This window comes from Phyllostomus hastatus, unplaced genomic scaffold (genome assembly GCF_019186645.2).
Source record: "Phyllostomus hastatus isolate PE091 unplaced genomic scaffold, TTU_PhHast_1.1 phas_contig_152, whole genome shotgun sequence".
NCBI lineage: Eukaryota > Metazoa > Chordata > Mammalia > Chiroptera > Phyllostomidae > Phyllostomus > Phyllostomus hastatus.
In genome coordinates, this window is record NW_025333622.1 from 14,591,173 (window position 1) to 14,610,394 (window position 19,222).

Here is a 19,222-nt window from a genome sequence, read left to right on the forward strand (position 1 = left end):
CTCCTTGCTGGTCTACTCTGTGCTGTGCTGTCTGCTCTAGCCTCCCCTGTTCTGCTCCAGAAGGATACCTTTATGGTTTCAGCTCAGTATTGGAAACACAGGCTTCAGTCTTCAGTTTTCAGCGGAAAGGGGAAAGTACATTTCCAGAGCCAAAAGGCTGACTTGTGTAGGCAGAAGTCCCCAACCCTGGTCCCCGATGGGTCTATCCTTATGCAAATGAGTACTCAAAATCCTGGAAGTTTGATCCCAAAAGTACTGTCCTGATTGGTAAGGATAGAGCCACACTTACTATTTGGTGAAGAAGTTGATGGGACTATAGCTGCTCAGCTCTGAATGAATGGGGAAAGCCTCAGTCCTATTGGTTGAAACAGGATTCCAGGAACTTCTTTATAAGGGCTGGCTCAGATGGCAAAAATACAGTGCAGGCAGGTAGTGCAGAGGTAGGTAGTTCAGTACAGACTTCTCCCTGGAGTATAGTTTGCATGAGAAGCCCCTGTGTTAGGAATGGTTGCTAGGCTCTGTGTTTTGTGTTGTTTTTTTTTTCTTCTTTTCCTTTTTTAAATTTGAGCCCAGTTAGCCACCAGGAGCCCTTCTTAGTTGGTATCTCCTTTCTCAGGGTTAACATTTTCATGATAGCAATTGGAGTTGGGGATAGCACTTGGTCATGTTGATTCTTGAAGCTTAGCTGGCATTTAGCACTTATTGGATTTAACCTTGGCAGTTTTTCTTATTCACAAGCAACCTTCAAAATTCTGTGACCGGTTGTTACTTATATTTTTGAATTGAATGTAAGTCCTGTGGTATGAAAGTAATTTACTTAGTAAGCTTAGCCAGCCACTCAGAATCTACATGTAATCTGTACATCTCAGTACAGATACATGGTTCTCTGTAATGGTATTCTGCTTACTTTCACAATGAAAAACGAGGGACTAAGCCCTGGATGGTGTGGCTCAGTGGATTTAGCACTGGCCTGTGAACCAGAGGGTCAGCAGCTCAGTTCCCAGTCAGGACACATGCCTGGGTTGCATGCCAAGTCCCCAGTGGGGGGCATACAAGAGGCAACCACACATTGACGTTTCTCTCCTTCTCTTTCTCTCTCCCTTCCCCCTCTCTAAAAATAAGTAAATAAAAATTTTTTTTTTAAAAATGAGGGACTATGTAAACAAATAATGAGCCTACTAACTGGCTAGGAACTAAAGTGATTCCTTTTTTTAATGGTCCATTCTAAAAATTAAATATTGCCTTTTTAAAAAAAATCTTACTTTGGTCTCTATCAGGTTTCAGTTGCAATGGATGATGCCCAGAAAGAGGGTAAAAATAAGTCAGAAGATTCAAAGTCTGTTCATTTTGAATCCAGCACTTCAGAGTCTTCAGTGCTATCAAGTAGTAGTCCAGAGAGTACCCTGGTGAAGCCAGGCCCTAATGGGATAACCATCCATGGTGTCTGTCCAGATATGCCAGATGGTGTCCACAAAACTCCTGCCTCAGAAGCAAAGTCAGAAACTGGGCAGCCTACCAAGGTTGGACGTTTTCAGGTGACAACAGCAGCAAACAAAGTAGGACGTTTCTCCGTATCAAGAACTGAAGATAAGATCACTGAGGCAAAGAAAGAGGGACCAGTGGAATCTCCTCCTTTTGTGGATTTGGAACAAGCTATTCTTCCTCCTGTGATACCAAAGAAAGAAAAGCCTGAACTATCAGAGCCTTCACATCTGAATGGGCCGTCTTCTGACGTGGAGGCTGCCTTCTTAAGTAGGGATGTGGATGATGGTTCAGGTAGTCCACGCTCCCCCCATCAACTGAGCTCAAGGAGCCTCCCTATCCAAAATCTAAGTCAAAGCCTTAGTAATTCACTCAATTCCTCTTACATGAGTAGTGACAATGAGTCAGATATTGAAGATGAAGACTTAAAATTGGAGCTGCGGCGACTACGAGAAAAGTAAGTATGTTTTCTCTTACAAAAAAAATCATGGCAGAATTAAGACCTGACTCCTACTGCCTATATTAGTATTCTTTTTACTGCAATATGCTTATGTCTCAATTCTTTTAAAGAGAAGGGTGATAAGGTAATTATGTATACAGTTCTCATCGGGTCTTCTGTACACATAAGGACCCATAGAAGTTCTAGTTAATAGAACTTCGTCAGCACCTTTGTATTAGTGTTACTATATTATTTTATTAATATCATTTTAAGTCTTTATTAACCTAATGTAGATTATGTTGGAAGGGTTTGTGGGTCATATTTGACAAACTAAATCAGAACAGTAAATTTAGTACTCCTGTGTATAGCCTCAAAAGCCAGGAAATCTTTTTCTCCTAACACATCAACTATTTGTTGGCTGGGAACTTGTTGGATTTTGGCTTGAGTAATGGAGGACAGCAAGATGAGTTGACAAAATAGAATCTTGTGATAGTAGAAGTTAGATTAAGTACATTTGAGGAAAAGATTCAAAAGTATATAAATACCTGAATGGAGGTTAAAGAATATGTGGTTAATTCTTGTTTGAACAAAGTGGTTGTAATCTTTTTGAATTGTGTTTGGTTATCTTTCATAGACATCTTAAAGAGATTCAAGACCTGCAAAGTCGCCAGAAGCATGAAATTGAATCTTTATACACCAAACTGGGCAAGGTTCCCCCTGCTGTCATTATTCCCCCAGCTGCCCCACTTTCAGGGAGAAGAAGGCGACCCACTAAAAGCAAAGGCAGCAAATCTAGTCGCAACACTTCCTTGGGGAATAAAAGCCCCCAGCTTTCAGGTAAACAGCCCTGGACCAAGTCAGCCATGGCTGTCCTGTGTTTTGTTTCTGTCTCCAACAGTAAATATAGCCCATTGAACGTTTGTTATTTTTGTTAAATCCCAAAAGAGTTTGATTGACTTTCCTAATATTCTTACTTCCTTGAATTCTCTATTCACTACATATATAGTACCTCTTTTTTAGTCTGTGGAAATAGACTAGGTGAGTGCAATGACCTATTCCATTGTAATCTATATTGCTATCTGTTTGTAGTCTTTATTTATAGTTGTTCTTAAGGATAAGACATTTAGCATTTATTCACATTTATATTTGCTAAGTGTAACTCATACCTCATATATTTCCCCAAACTAGTAGGCAGTTGGAAAAAAATACATTGACTTCTACTTAGTAAAGTTAAGTTCTTTCTCTTAATGAATGCAACTGGGTCATAATTGCAGCTGGGATGAATATAAATTTCATATAGGTATTTGAGTATGTCTTAGGGGTAATTTCCTTGATCAAAGTTTTTATGTCATTTTAACCTGTATTGAATAAAGAAGTTCCCGGTGTTTGTAATTGAAAAGATAGTTAAATCATAACCTATAATGAATTATACGTTTATTTTGATTGTGATAGAGTTTTTATTTACCCTTTGGTATAATTATGGTAATGTTAACAGGTAATTAGTTGAAAAATGAAAAAGTCTAAAATAGTTTGTGCTCATGTTTGCTCTGCAGCTCTAATGTAAATGTGTTGGAGAGCAGTTACAAACTCCTTAGCAGCTTTCCATTCTCTGGAAGCTTTTAGAGACCCAAACTTTTCTCTAGCATGTTAGAAACAGTTCAGTAGTAGAGTTGTGATTACAGGGGTATCAGCTTATTCAGACACATTTTTTGGAGTAGACTTCTATTCCAGTAGTTATTAGGAAATGGAGAAATTAATTTCAAGACACTTGACTAGTGATTGTAGGCCACCTACCAAGAATAATTTTAAATATGCATTACCATAGTCGCCTACATCATTTTTGATACCTCTTTTGTACTTGATTTGACACCTGCTTACAAGAAAAATTGAGCATGCACTGCTTGCCAAACCTGTTTGTATCATGATCCAACTCAGTGTTTTATAGCAGGGTAAAAACAGCAGTTGTGGAACTGTGAAATGGGATTCTCTTGTATCTACCACATATTCTAGTCTTCTTACTCAGGTCAGATTTGTGAACCATCTAGGCTATCTAAAGCTAAAAATCTCTTACGATAGTTTTCTGTAGCCCTATTAACTGTTGATTCTCATGTCATTCCTCACTTCCCCTCCTGTTGGTTCATTATTTATAGCTTTTGACCCATTAATCACTCAGTGAGACAAATGGGAGGAATAAGGACAGTGCCTATTAAGTGCATTGGGAAAGATACACAGGTTTCCTCATGCCACTTTCTCCTCTGGCAGGTAATTTGTCTGGTCAGAGTGCAGCTTCAGTGCTGCACCCCCAGCAAACCCTCCACCCTCCTGGCAACATCCCAGAGACTGGGCAGAATCAGCTGTTACAGCCCCTTAAACCATCTCCCTCCAGTGACAACCTCTATTCAGCCTTCACCAGTGATGGTGCCATTTCAGTACCAAGCCTTTCTGCTCCAGGTCAAGGTAAGAAAGTAAAGAAACCATCATCTTCCAAAAACATTAAAATGAGATACTGCCATATCCAGGACAAAAAAGCCTGATGAGTAACCTGTTGTTAAGGTGGGTTGGAGACCAGCTGACCGGGTCACTGCTTGGATATTGTACACTTCCAAGGATCTTCAGGCTGAATGCGTGGGGGTGATGATTAGATTTAGGTGCGCTCGGCACTCCCATCAGGTGAAATAGCTTCTTTTCAAGGCATTCAAGCAAAAAGTTGTGTCTGTGACCTAGATGAAGAACTCATTTGGGATTTGCCAGTGTAGACTTTTTAAATTTCTAAGTATGGCAGTAGCATACTAAGATGAATAGTCCTACAATTTAGTTCATTTATATATATAAAATATACTTTTCAAATATAGTTTTATTTATTAATGAACATTCAAAACAATCCTGAAGAGGAAAGAGTTTCTAGTAACATTGGAACAAGACTTGAAGTGGGTGTCAGGGTAGAAAAGAATAGGAACAAATATGGAAATATGGATAGCTAGCTTAGGTACTTTTGCCGCAATATTGTTGAAATTACAGATTAGATTGTCTCTTCACAAAATAAATGGACTTATTGGTAAGAGTGCAAACTAGCATTATTCCTGCTGTGAAAAGCTTCAGCTTTTTGCAGATGGAGGGAATTGAGGCCTAATTTCCCTATCCTATATATCTGACCTTTCCCTAGAAGCTTGTTCTTCTGTGTGCCATTGTAGTGCATTTCACCACTCCAGCCTCCAGTTTCTAACATCATGTAGTTGTGTTCTGTCTCTTCTCTCTGTTATTCCCTGTTTCTCCCCTCTCACAGGCTGTGCGAAGTTTAACTGTGCATCTGAGCAGGTGACATTCAAACCTGGTGGCAGGAGGACCCGATTTCTGAGTACGCCCTGCTTGGCTCTTTGTGTGTAACACCTTTACTCCTTCCTCGTCCTTGTTTTTCTGCTGCTTGGATCTGCTCTTTCATGCAGTTCATTTTCATTTGTCTCTGTGTATCATCTACTCGGTGGCTTGGCTGAACTACTATTACCCTCAGAAGTTTGGGTCCCTGGGTTATTATGATAAAAGATGTAGAAAGAATAACAGGTTTCTATAAACTTCAAAGCAACTTCCTGGTAGAACTGCTTCTTTATAGATCCATAACAGGGAAGATATGGTGTCGGGCTACAGACTGCTGGATCCTTTAGAATAATGAAGACTGAACTTCATAGTCCTATTCAGTACCGCCCCTTGCTTTGTCATTAGAAGTGACAGAAAGCATCTTGACCACTGATGCACTTAGATTCTGGCAGCAAGTAAAAGTTTTACCCTATTTTTCTATTTTTCAGAAGAGGTTGGAATCTTTTTCTGGTCAATCAGCCTAACTATCTGTCAGTTGAAAGATGCTAGAATTTCTTCAGTGTACCTTCAAACTTCATAAATTTAAAGGTTGAAAGGGTTTCGGTGTAGTTACTTTCATAAAGCATTTATTCTGTTAAGACCAAATCCAAGCACCTGAGTGGGCAAATGGTCTTTTTGACTTACTGTATTTTGCTGTGTATAATGTGCTCCCCTGCATAGTGGGCACCCATGTTTTTGGCCCAAACTTTCAGGAAAAAAACTTTCGTTTTAATTTTTTAATTCAATGTTTTATTTATTTACATTCAGATACTTGTTTTTTGTGTTAAAGAGGAATTTTAGCATTTATAAAGGAATTTTTGAGCATATTATAGTACAAGAAATTCTAGGTAACAAATAATTACAAAACACAGCAGACACAAGGTGGTATTGTAGGTACTATCCATGTATAATGCGCATCCTTATTTTTCCCTCAAAAATTTGAGCAAAAACAGTATGCGTTATTCACAGCAAAATACAGTAATTGCTGGGATTTTCCAGCTTTCTTCTTCTTTTTTGTTTTAAGATTTTATTTACTTTTAGAGAGCGGGGTAAAGAGAAAGAAATAGAGGGAGAGAAACATCAATATGTGGTTGCCTTTCACGTGCCCCCCTCCCTACTGGGGACCTGGCCTGCAACCCAGGAGTGTGCCTTGAGTGGGAATAGAACTGGTGACCCTTCGGTTCACAGGCCAGCACTCAATCCACTGAGCCACAGCAGCCAGGGCTCCAACTTTCTTCTTAAAGACAAGACACAATAGCAAGTCACCTGACATCTCCAGCCCATTGTCCCCATCTGTGAAATGGAGATGATGCCCATCTTCTAGGGTTGTACAAATCAGATTAAGTTGTGTACACAGTAACAGGAAGTGCACGTTTCCCTATGATTGGCCACTGTCTGCCTGGCACATGGTAATCAGTAAATGTACATTGAAATAAAATTTAATAAACAAAAATAGGGCTCAAATAGAAAACCTTTTGCTAGAGTTTAGATAAAGATCTCTGTTAAGGCCTCAAACTTCTGATGTGGTTATTGAAGTGCTTGTTAAATGCATGTGCTAAGAGGCCGTCACTGTTTCTGAGTATAGTTCTGAGGTCTTTGAGCCTGCCTCACACATCACTAGTCCAGAGCTATTCGACAAAGGATGTGGAAGACATTAGCTAGTTTGGGAGTTTTCCAAGCATGTGTGTTTTTCAGCGTTCAGATCAATAACTTTCTGGTAAAACCAGGCTGGACCAAGCATATTAGCATCTTGACACTTAAATAAGCATTTAATTTATATGTCCAGCTAGAAAGATGAAAAGACGTTAATTTGATACAGGTGTTTCAAAGTAGAATGTGACATGTCTGGCCTATGTTATACCCCTTGAAATGACCAAGAGGGGGAATGACGAGAACCAAGGCATTTTGTAATGTGACAGGTACCACTTCAAAGTACTTCAGTAAATTCTCATTACACTCTTAAAGGTAGGTGGTATTATACTGTTGTTCAAATGAAAGTGTTCCATAATATTAACTCTTACCTCTTCCTTTTGGGTCTAAAATGAGAGGCCCAACATCTGTTGAAGGCACATCAGTATATATTTTATAAGCCTTGGTGTACAGATTTCAAGAGACAGATTTAAAGCAAATGTGAGAAGAAAAAAACTGGTGCTTATAGGCATTGGAGGTCTTAATAGTTTTGAATGCATTATTTTATGCTCTCAAAATAGATAATGGTTTAGAAGCATGGCTTGCCTTAATGCTTTATTTATGTTCAAAAGTTGCTTGTTTTCCATATACTTTTTAAAGATCTCTCTAGAGGGGAAAGCGTTAGTATGTATGTCTAGGATGTGGAAATATATTAGCCAATTTAAATTATGTGAAAACTGTAACAATGGTACTATCAGCCTACTGTGGTAGAATTGCTAATGCATTTAATTGAGTGCTTTTTAACAACCCAGCAGGAGAAACAGAAAGGGGGACAGGATCAATGGAAAGACTGCTTGGGTATTTGAAATTCAAGCGGTGAGATCTGAGAGACTGGAGTGCCTCCCCATCCCAGAACCTTGATGCAGGGCATTACTCTTTTAGATGCAAAGATTGGGTATGGAAACTCAGCTTCTGTCAGCCAGGCGCCACAGTCGTCAGATAACCAAGTTAAGGCTAACAGCCAGTACATCCCATGGAACTGCATCTCTGGCAAGGGCTCCAGGTCCTACCAGTCTGTCTCCCCTCCTGCTTTCTCTTGCTGGGACTTTGTGTGCTGTTTGGAGATTCTAAATATTTTACACTGATGTTTCGTTATTTTTAACACATTGCTCTCTCTTTGTGCTTCAGGGAAGATGGTGAAAAAAGTCTGTCCTTGCAACCAGCTCTGTAGTAATTATCTTTTTTTTCCTGTTACTTTTGGTCTTTGATTGCAAAGCTTATTACCCATGAGCTCTTTGAACCTTGAAGCCTCACAACTCAACTGATTCCCAACTTCCATCTCTCTAGTTCTGCACCCTTTTCTAATATCTTCTTTAACATGCTTAATTGCTGACCAGTGGCTATCCTTCCAGATTAAGAAATCACCTCACAGTCAGTGTTTTCAGTGGTGACCCCTGTGAGCCTACCTCTGTGACAGTTGTGGCTGGATGTGCCCATGGATATGCACACAGAGACCAAGGATCCCTGATTCCCTTGGGAAAGAATGCTTGAGTCAACAAATAGGCACCAGCCACTGGAAAATCAGCAGTGGTCAAAGCATACATGTTTGCTAGATTGGTGAGGCAAGAAACACGACTTGATCGGGTTTGGCTTCTTAGATCGATGGCCTCTCATTAAAGTGCAGACAGTTTGCCAACCCTGCAGGCCACCTAGAGGGTCAACCAGAACATTCTACTTGGGATATACTGGGCAGTAAACTGTAGCCACTAAGAGGTTATCATTACTAGGCTCTGGCAACATGGGGGTAGGAATGGCACGAGAAAATGGAAAAACAGATTTTTGGTGGTGAAGCATTACTCTACTTTTGAGAGGTTTTCAGCAGCACTGAGAAAGGTTTAGAAGTAAGTCAGTATGCTGGAAGGCACACGGTGTTCTCAGAAATATCTGTATTACAGATGTTCTTAAACACTTTATTACTAAAATGGACTAAATGCACTACGTGTCCTCCTAGTTTTTATAGTCAGCTTTCCCAGGAGTTACTCTCTGGTGAGAAAGGGATATGTTTATTTCCTTCTTTAAGGGGAAGGTCTGTTTTCAAAAGCCAGTATAAGGTCAGCTGTTTGGTTGACTTTTCCTTGTGGTATAGGCCCCACTTTCAGAATCTAGTACTGTATAATGCAGATTAAAATGAAAAATTAAACTTGGTTATAAAGGGGCCTCACAGCATGAAAGGTGACGAGCATGAGACTAGAGAGGTGTGACTCCCAGCATGAGCTTTGTGAGCAAGCTGTGTTCACCTCTACAGAGCTTCTTGTGTTTGGCCTTTGACAGCCCTGCTCACCTGGGATAATTTCTGTTTTTGTTTTGATCGTCTCATCAAGCTCACCAAGCAGTAATCATTCAAGCAGGATGCTAGTCCTCATGCATGTGATCTGCTTGCCTTCTGGGTTTCACCGTCACCACTGCCATCCTCACTGCCTCTGCTTCCCACCCCACCACTGTCTCCCTCCTGCGAGTCGAGGAAGGCTGTTTCCTGTGCTTGTCCACTTGTCCACTTGGGTGTCCTGTACCTTTGGGGAAATTAGTCTTCCCTTCACACTGTGTGTGCAATAGCAGTCCCCTTGCGGCTGTAACGGGCACCGAGAGGGAACTAATACACATACTGCAGCAGTTCCATGTCTTGCCTTGATGTTAAGAAGCATGTGACCTTCCTCTGCAGCTTCACCTCAGAATTAGCTGTTACTGGAGTGCAGACATGCTTGTGTGTGCCATTCCCTGGGTAGTGTGGTGTAAACTTGGTCAGCGATGGATCATAAAGGGCTTTTCAATGGCAGAGTTGCTTCAGGTATGCTGCTGCGCTCTGGTGCTGCTTTGACCTTGAAAGCCGGAAGATGTATGCATTTATTGAGTCCCCAGCATTACTTGGATATCTTAAGGCCCAGTGGCTCACAACTTCAGTACCTTTTATTTATTCTGCAGCAAATGTGGAACTCGGTAAGAAAGTGGGGGTGAGAGTGGAAAAACAAGACCATGACTCTTCTTTCCCTCTTCCCTAAAACTTGCCTCTCCGCACTGTCTTCAGTGTGCCCTCCAGAAGAGCCGAAATCAGGCAGGATACAGACTCCTTTGTTTCTCATCAAACCATAGAAATAGAATTCCTTCATCATACCTCAAAGCTTCCTCCTCCCCTTTGCACTCCTACCTCAGCTGAATGTTCCCGTTGCTTCCACGTGAGAGTGCTCGCTCTTCTGGGAAGAGGTGGGGGTGGAAGGGCTGAGAATCCTTGAACCAGTTGAAACTTAGGTCATCTTCAGGAATAGATCGCCTTCCTGGGGTTGGAAGATTCAGGCACACAATAAACTTGCCTCGCAAGCAGTCTTGGGCCTTTACTCATAGGAAATTGGGAGAGGTTGAAGCCTTAATTCCTCCAAAGTTTATGTTTACAAATTTGTGTTTATGGGTCCAGATGAAAGTTTTTTTTAACAGAACTTGCTGTTTCTCTTACCACCTCTTTCTACTAGAGAATGGCTAAAGATTATCCCAGTGTCAGTATGGTTTGGGGAACCTTTCTTTTCCTGGGCAAGCACGTATTTTTGCATTTCTATAACTCCTACTTGAATCCTGCCCCAGTACTCAAGAAATCACCTAGTTTTCCCCTGCGTTCCACAACATTCTAGAGCAACTAGCCTCACTGACCGTCCCACACTTCCCTCATCAATACGATGCTGGGAGCGGTCTCTGGCAGTAAGGTTCAGTACTCTGAGATGCCATGCGAATGGGCTGAAAGAGGCCCCTGCCCTCTGTGCTGACCATCATCCTGAGTTGTTTAGCCTTCCTGCAGCTCCTGAAGAGAATCTGGTTTCATTACCTGTTCTGCCAAAGCATTGGCTAAGTAAGACCTTGGACTCTTCCTTTCTTGCATGGCTTCCTAGTCCATCCTCTCCCCATTCTGTGGCTTGCCAGTCATCATTCTGTGACGCTTTTCCTGTTCATTAAATTAAATTCCAAATGCCTTTTAATGGTTATATTCTGTTGCTGCTTCTAACTCTAGGGACCAGCAGCACAAACACTGTTGGGGGAACAGTGAACAGCCAGGCCGCCCAAGCTCAGCCTCCTGCCCTGACCTCCAGCAGGAAGGGCACGTTCACAGATGACCTGCACAAGCTGGTGGACAATTGGGCCCGCGATGCCATGAATCTTTCAGGCAGAAGAGGAAGCAAAGGACATACGAACTACGAGGTAAGTTTTCCCTCTTGTGTCACTTAGCATATCTGGGTTGGAGGCAATAGAAACTACCTGGCCCAGTGCTTAACATTTCAGGCCGTGACCTTCTTTAGTGTTTAATTGTTTAATTTTAACACTTTTAGAAAAACAAGAAAACAAAAATCACCCAGGTAGTCTTCAATTTTTCATTCCTTGGATCCTTCTCTCCCCATTGGGCAACTCAATTTTTTCTTCCCTTTTCCTTTAATGCCCTGAACTGCATGCCCGTGTATACACACATGCATGACCCCACCCACTTCCAGTCAGAATAGTTATCCTCACCCTGTTTGGTAAGTGTGAAGAGCCACAGTAATTGAAAGGTGTCACAAGATTACAACAGTCCCAGTTGCAAAATTATATCTTAGTACTGACCGTTTCACACTTGTGTGTTTTATGCTCCTACCATACTTTACAATGAGTTGTTTTGTTTCCAGGGCCCTGGGATGGCAAGGAAGTTTTCTGCACCTGGTCAGCTGTGTATCTCCATGACCTCAAATCTGGGTGGCTCTGCCCCCATCTCTGCAGCATCAGCTACCTCTCTAGGTCACTTCACCAAGTCTATGTGCCCACCACAGCAGTACAGTTTTCCAGCTCCACCACCCTTTAACACTCAGTGGAGTGGGACGGGTGGCTCCACACCACAGCCGCTTGGGCAGTTCCAGCCTGTGGGGACTGCCTCCTTACAAAATTTCAACATCAGCAATTTGCAAAAATCCATCAGCAATCCCCCAGGTTCCAACCTGAGGACCACTTAGTCAGACCTAGAGACATTAACTGAGTAGATCTGGGGGCAGGAGAGGGAGTGCTGACTACTAGTGCTGCGTTTAACTGATTATTTGCTAACTACTAGTGCTGCATTTAACTGATTATTTCTTGCCAGAAAGGAATGTTTTTAGTACTTAGAGCCCTCAGGATAGAAAGTGTTCCTCCCCCTTTGCCATCATTTGGAGTGGAGAAGGAAAGAGCAGCTTTCTTGCAGTGGGGCGTCTCCAGATCGTGTTTCCCTGTTTCCTGCACCCACAGCGAGGGCTAGCAAAGAGAAGGCTTTATCAGAAAGCTACTAGAGTGCTCAAAGGAAAACCAGAACCCTTCTGTATTTTCAGGTGGGTGGAGCTCTTTTCTGGGCACCCACCCCCAGTCTCTGTTCCCTCAAAAATCTAAACCACAAGACAAAAAAAGTACTGGGCTCTCTCCTGCCCTGTTCCCTACACAGTCCCCACTTGTTTTCCTTTCTTTTTTTCTCTCTTTAGAACCCAGTGAAAACACCAGGAGACTGAGGCTTCAACCCTTTCTTATAGGTCATTAGTGCTTTAAGCAAATGATATTAGCAGCTTTGACTGCAGCATTAGCAATTAGGAAAAAAAAAGTTCCCTGCGGACATGTAACTTGCCATCAGTTTTGATGTGGAAACACTGTGATATATAAATGTTGTTGGACAACAGTAGTTTTAAGATGAAAATATGAAAGGTTTAAAAAGTTGGGAAAAAAGCTAGCTCTGTCCTTTACTTATTGAGACACTTTAACTTTTTCCTTTGTACTTCCATTGTATTAGATAAATAAATGTGAATGTAAAATTGTATAAATTACTGTACTTGAATACTTCTGTTCAACCAGTATTGCTTGCTGGATTTTTTAGTGCCTTGGACTTCTATTGCTTCTGCCATTAGCATCAACTTTTCATCAGACCCCAGATCAGCAAAGGGCACATGGAAGGAAATCTAAGGTCCACGTGACCCCAGCAGCAGATGATGCCAAAGGGAAATTGAAATTTTTTTTTAAGTCATTTAACAATTTTGTCTAGAGCAGGTGTAAGATGAGCAGGGTGAGAAGTTAAGTTGACATCAGTGGTTGAAAGCAGAAAGTGTTTGAGGAGGGGTGCTGGGACAAAATTGGGCAATTGAGAAGAGTAAGGTGCTGTATGAAAGTGAAACTTTCAATAAGTGAAAGAAAAAGACTAAAAGTGGAGAATATATTTGTTTAGAAGATATGTGATGCCTGACCAGTGGATGCCATAACCTTACTCATTTGAGCTGGGCTTGAACAGGCCTAGAAGAAATGGCTGAATATAAAGGGAAGCAGGTGGGAGCTGGTGTTGAAGCTGGGAAACGTGATAGTGGAAAGTCACAGATGGAGAAAGTCACTCTAAGAACTGTTTGGGTTGCTTTCCTCTTATTGCAAGTGTACCAGGCATTTCTCAGCTTGAGGGTACTGTATTTTTTGCAAAAAGTGGACCCACATCTGAATTAAGCATTGTCAGAAAGAATGCTTTTTCTTCCTGCTCTTCTATATAATGTCCAATGGTTGCAGGATCACATCTTTCATGCCTCCTTTATTTCTGCATTTGCAACTGATATTCTCACATTTCATATTAACAAATACTCTCCTTAAGTAATAACTGCAACCAACCAGTGTTATTTAGCTATGCCTAGTTGTAATGGGCAGTTCTATTATTTTCAGAGCTTTCAGGAAATACTCTCCTAATTGGCTAGGTTGGGATCTTTACCATCTCAGATGAGGGGGGAAGCTGGGACTCTTAATTTTGGGGGTGCTTCTTGTCTTGACTCTTGAGTTGGGGAATTGACATATTCTAACCTCTTACCACTTCAATAGCACATCCCAGGAATCCCTGCAATAGGGAGAGCGCGGTTGGCTCTCCTATCCTGTTGTTCCTTTGTGGGCCCTGTCTCCGTAAGTTAGCCTCGGCCCCAAAGACACAAATGAAAGCTGAAGAGTTTAGCAATGTAGAAATGAACCGGGCGTGGCTTCCAAGCCCTCCTTCAAAATTGTTTACTTATCCTCTGCTTATAATTCTTGGGGAGATGGTAAGAGTGAGGCTAGAACAAAGAAGGTGGCCAGATAAGAAACAGACCACCTAAGATAAATAAAACAATACTTTCTACTAGGAAACAAGCAAACCAAATGCAGCACATTGTTTGTTATTTTGGTTTAATAATGTTGAGATCTCTTCACTCACAAAAAAGTAAAAACTGGTTTTATTTACTGTTGATTTTTTTTCCCTCCTGTGGATGAAATAACTGAAGCCTAGAGGAATGAACTAGTGCTACTGAAATGTTTAAATTATTTTTGTGTTAATAGTACACTTTGAGTATCTTTTTTCCACATTAAAAAAAGATCTTTCTGAATTATAAATGTTTTCCTTACATTATTTAACAATGTACACTGTTTTAAAAAATGAATAAACTGAATTTCAACCTTGGGTTTCTCTGCAGCCGTTAATTGTACATTTTGCACTAACTCTGGGTGTTGCGCTTCTTGTAAGATTGCACTTTGTGCTTCAGTTTGTTACCTTTGTAGATTTATTTAATGAAACCTTTCAAATAAACCAAACTTGCTTTGTTGAGTTGTGAGGTTTCATTTCCAGCCAGTTCCTTTTCACGATTTCATTAGCTCTGTTTTTGTGCAATTTATAAATGGATTCCTAACTTTAAGAACTGTTTTTAGTGTCAATTCTGACCTGAAATGAGGTTATGCTGCAAAGTTGATATTTACTCTGAAGATGGTAAGGATATCAAAATCCAAAAGTGACTATGTGACCAAATCTGCCTCTTCATCTTCCCAAGGAGTAGAAATGGCTGTCTTCTGTGCAATAAGAGTTCCTTGTCTCAGATTCCCAGCTTCCCACAAATGGGTCTGTTATCCAAAAATAAAATAATAATAATAATAATAATAATAATAATAATGAAAGCCAGTCTTCAAGATTAGATGAGAGGTACAGCTGAAAAAGCATCTTAAAAAGTAAACTTGTGCCCTGGCTGGTGTGGCTCAGTGGATTAAGTGCCAGCCTGCAAACCAAAGGGTCACTGGTTTGATTTCCCAGTCACAGCACATGCCTGGGTTGTGGGCCAGGTCCCCCAGTAGGGGGCACACGAGAGGCAACCACACATTGATGTTTCTCTCCCTTTCCCTCTCTAAAAATAAAATCTTTAAAAAAAAAAAAGTATACCAGTAAACTCATTATTTAAGAGAAAGAATTATAAAACATCTATTGAGCACCACAGAAAAACAATTTATGTTCAAGTGGGTTGTATCACATCTGAAATGGGAAAATAAAAACAGCTACTTATATTTCCTATTTTGTTACAAAGTAATGGATTTATTTTGTGCTCTTGAAATCTTTTTTAGGCCTTAGATCATTGTTTTCTTAATTAAACAAGGGCATGGTCACAGATGAGGATGACAGGCTGGATTGATGCACAGCAGTGAAACCCCACTGTGGGCTTTGTTCTGAGCATGATGCACAGTCCTTGTGTGGGTAATATTAGAACTTGGTGCCCTAAGGTTCTGAAAGAAGGCAGAGATCACTCACAATAGTTTAATGTAAGTAGTTGTTTAAAAGAGGATATGGGGGCTAATTGGTAATGGGAAAAGTGTGAGAACACAGTAAGAAATAAAATTTAAAAGAAAAGTTGGTTATACTACTTGTAGCCACTGGTGATTCCTAAAAGTTACACATTTATTAACAATAGTTAGGAATAAAAAGAGCCTCAAAAGCCTTAGAAAGGGTATTTCATCTCCCCAAAGCCTACTGCAGTGTATGACAAGCTTTTTTAAAGTAATTCTTTTCCATCTGCTCAGCTTTATCCGCAGTAGGTTCTAATAGTCAAATCCTTTGGAAAAGTTCAAAATGAAGCAAGTGAATCCTTGGAAATAAAGCTCATCCCCAAGAAATGATGAATAATTCCATGGCCAAAAAGCAGTTTTCTCTGACAGTCCAGTGACCTGAGTTTTCTTTAAGATGGATCCAACTTCCTTTTTTTCGTGTCCTGGTTCTTCCTATAGGAATCACAGCTGCCTATGAAAGAAAAAGCTGTAAGATACAGTTGCCTTGGTTTTAAAGTCAACTCACTAATTTCTGAACTGTATTAGGTAACGAGACAAATTTAAACTAAAAAACCTGAACCTGAAAATTTTTATGAGGAAGACATCCCTCTGTTATCTAGATCAAGTTTCACTAATAATCACAATAGCCCACTTTTCACTGGAAAAGCTGATGCAATCACGCTGGCACAGGGGTGTCAAACTCATTTTCACAGGGTGTGGGTAGGCATATCAGCCTCGCAGTTGCCTTCAGAAGGCCGAAATAATTTTAGGACCGTGGAAATGTAACTACTCCTTAACTGTTACGGAGTAGAAATTTCATTCAGCCCTTGGAAGGCGACCACGAGACTGATGTGCCCCTCCTCCTACCACCCCCCCCCCACCCCCCCCACCCCCCACCCCCCCGTGAAAATGAGTTTGACGCCCCTGCGCTAGAGCTTCCTACTGCCATCCATCAAGGGCTCAAGTCAGGACCTCAAAGGACAAGTTCTGGCTCTCAAACCAATTATCTTCTATTTTTTTATTTTTAAATATATTTATTGATCATGCTATTACAGTTGTCCCATTTTTTTTCTCTACGTTATCCCCCTCTGCATCTCCCCTCCCCACACCTATTTCATGTCCATGGGTTGCACATATAAGTTCTTCCTCTTCTACATTTCCCATACTATTCTTAACCTCCCCCTGCCTATTTTGTACCTGCCATTTATGCTTCTTATTCCATGTACCTCTCCCCCCATTCTTCCCACTCCCCATCCCCACTGATAACCCTTCATGTGATCTCCATTTCTGTGATTCTGTTCCTGTTTTAGTCGCTTGCTTAGTTTTTGTTTCTAGGTTCAGTTGTTGATAGTTTTGAATTTGTCACACTTCTATTACTGTCATGATTTCATCCTACTTTTAAATAGAATGTTATTTAAAATTCATAGGTTTAAGCCCAGCTTCTCCCTTCAATTTTTGTTCCTAAAACACTGCTACCTGTTATGTTAATGTTGGGAGTCTGAAGGTGCCAAAGGTCAGATTTTGCTTGTGGATTCTGGTGGCAGAGGCTTTGTGGTGTCCTGTTCTGGGTCACCATCTGGTTCAGGACTGGTGTGGCAGCAGTCTGGTGGGGTTCTGGTCTCGATAAGGGCTTGACAACACTGTCCCCTGTATCTGCAGCCATAGCCCATATTTCAAAACTGTCTGCAAGGACAGAGAGCACAGGAAAATGTAGCCTCAGCAAACAAAGACGTGTTCTCACATAAAGCATTGCAAACAACAGGTCATAAGAAATCCCATGCCACGACGGCCCTATGATAGTGTTTAGAATTTCTGTCCCCGACTCGTAAAAGTACATCAAAGTACATCGAAGTTCCTCTTAGGAAAACAGACGAGCTGAATGATGGCTACTGCCATCAATCCATTATTTTTCCTGAAACATTATGGGACTGTAAAACAGAAAGGATTTCTATGCCTCTTGTAGAATGCATTTGTAACTACCAGAGGTATCCAGCACAGTAACTTACAAGCACTTCACAGGTATTTCCTGATTAATACTTAGCATTCCTTTAGCCCCCAACTGACCTTCAGGGAAGTCGCTCTCAATGAGTGGTTCTGCACCCTCAGCTTTGGAAGTGCCATGCTTCAAAGGAGGCGCTGGTGGCTCTGCTACAGTTCACACAGAGAGAGACCACAGAACTCAGTTGGAGGGAGCAGGCTCAGAAGTGCAAAGCTGTCTAGTGTTACACTGGTTCATAGTACAGCCAGCAGCAGAACTCAAGATTCCTGCATTCCAGTCCTACCTGTTAAAAAAAACCCCTTTTCTTCCTACCAAATCGGGGGAAAACAGTTTATTTCTCCTTTAGTGGCAAAAATAGAAGGGTTCCTAGAACACTTCTTAAAGCTATAACTCTTATTCCAAGAAAATCTTTAGTAGAAATTCAATACAGAAAAAACGATATAAACAATGACTGGTCACATGGGTAGGGGAAAGGCCTGGAGGACTCCACCCCTCACTCCCCACATCACCCCAGACTTCTGCAATGGTTTGGAAGCTACCATACTTTGCCTTGTATAATGCACACTTTTAGCCCAAATTTTTGAGGGAAAAAGAAGGATGTGCATTCATTATACACATGACTAGTACCTGAAATACCTTGTATGTGCTCTTGTGTTTTGTAATTATTTGTTACACAAAATTTCTTGTACAATATGTTCAAAAATAAATGCTAAAATTCCTTTATAACACAAAAAATAAATATCTAAATATAAACAAATGAAAATTTGAATTAAAAGATTTTTTCCCTGAAACTTTGGGCCAAAAATGGGTGTGCATTATACATGGGAGCACATTATACATGGCAAAATACAGTAAATATCTAGAATAATTCTTACGAAGAACATCCCCACCACAATGTTTTTTTTCCCCTACATTAATTTCAGCCTCAGTGCTGAGGAAACTATTAATGAACTTTTTGAACTTTTCATAACCTCTATGAACTTTTCATAATTCTTAGGGAGAAGCTGGGCAAAAATCCAATTAGTCTGGGATTAGCCTTTCCTGTTTCTACTCTCTGGGAAAGACCAAAAATAACCTCTATGCGCAGCTCCCACTGAATATGGACCCTGAAATAAACTAAAGCTCATAGATAAATAATTGCCAAAGCCTCCATTACCTTTATAAGCAAATCTGCCTTATAGTCAGACAGCTCAGAGAGGCTTTGTGATGCAGAAACAGCCACAGAAAATGAAGCAAAAGTTCTGTGCCATGAAATTTCTAGTTCCAGGTTTTGTCATGCCCATTTCCTTGGTGTTTTTAGAAATGGGGAAATACATGGCAGGGTTTCACTCTCTCAATTTTTTTGGACTCATCTATCTCGTATGTAACTTGAGGGAAGGCCTACTGAGAGCTCCGGCTTGCACCAAACCACACTGGGCAGAGGATCAGGACTCAGTTGACAAGCAGTCCCCAGGTGGAGTACACCTCCCGGGAGCATCTGCTCCCATCCTTCTCACAAACCCTGATTCTTCTTTTCAATGGATGGAGCAGATAGTTGAACTTGCTGCTGTTTCTCCATTTGTTCCCGGAACTGCTGCTGCAACTGCTTTTGCCGGAGCTTCCGCTGGTAGGTAGCATCCCTCCCCATAGCAGAGGACACCAGGCTTCTGCAGCAGAAGAGCCACAGGTGGGAATGAGTTCCTGAGTTAACAGAATAAACAACACCCAGTTCCCGAGAG

General features: G+C 41.1%; 2 protein-coding genes across 27 annotated transcripts in view; one reads left to right on the top strand and one right to left on the bottom strand.

Moving 5' to 3' along the window:
• Positions 1-14,525, top strand: part of WNK1 (WNK lysine deficient protein kinase 1) — a 144,637-nt gene extending 130,112 nt beyond the window's left edge. For 8 of the 19 annotated variants that reach the window (XM_045830468.1, XM_045830470.1, XM_045830472.1 and 5 more), the window contains 7 exons: positions 1,278-1,939; positions 2,556-2,758; positions 4,184-4,378; positions 5,205-5,297; positions 8,090-8,131; positions 10,953-11,140; positions 11,599-14,525. In XM_045830468.1, the coding sequence (XP_045686424.1) occupies positions 1,278-1,939; positions 2,556-2,758; positions 4,184-4,378; positions 5,205-5,297; positions 8,090-8,131; positions 10,953-11,140; positions 11,599-11,919 (1,704 nt within the window). In that variant the 3' untranslated portion in view covers positions 11,920-14,525. The remainder of the gene's footprint in view (positions 1-1,277; positions 1,940-2,555; positions 2,759-4,183; positions 4,379-5,204; positions 5,298-8,089; positions 8,132-10,952; positions 11,141-11,598) is intronic. The other 11 variants (XM_045830485.1, XM_045830476.1, XM_045830477.1 and 8 more) reach the window with 3 other exon arrangements.
• A 732-nt stretch (positions 14,526-15,257) lies between these two features.
• The window catches only part of RAD52 (RAD52 homolog, DNA repair protein), a 29,138-nt gene continuing 25,173 nt past the window's right edge, over positions 15,258-19,222 (bottom strand). For 7 of the 8 annotated variants that reach the window (XM_045830536.1, XM_045830532.1, XM_045830537.1 and 4 more), the window contains 4 exons: positions 19,005-19,150; positions 17,570-17,653; positions 16,982-17,188; positions 15,258-15,977 (listed from right to left, as the gene is read on the bottom strand). In XM_045830536.1, the coding sequence (XP_045686492.1) occupies positions 15,916-15,977; positions 16,982-17,188; positions 17,570-17,653; positions 19,005-19,150 (499 nt within the window). In that variant the 3' untranslated portion in view covers positions 15,258-15,915. The remainder of the gene's footprint in view (positions 15,978-16,981; positions 17,189-17,569; positions 17,654-19,004; positions 19,151-19,222) is intronic. The other variant, XM_045830534.1, reaches the window with a different exon arrangement.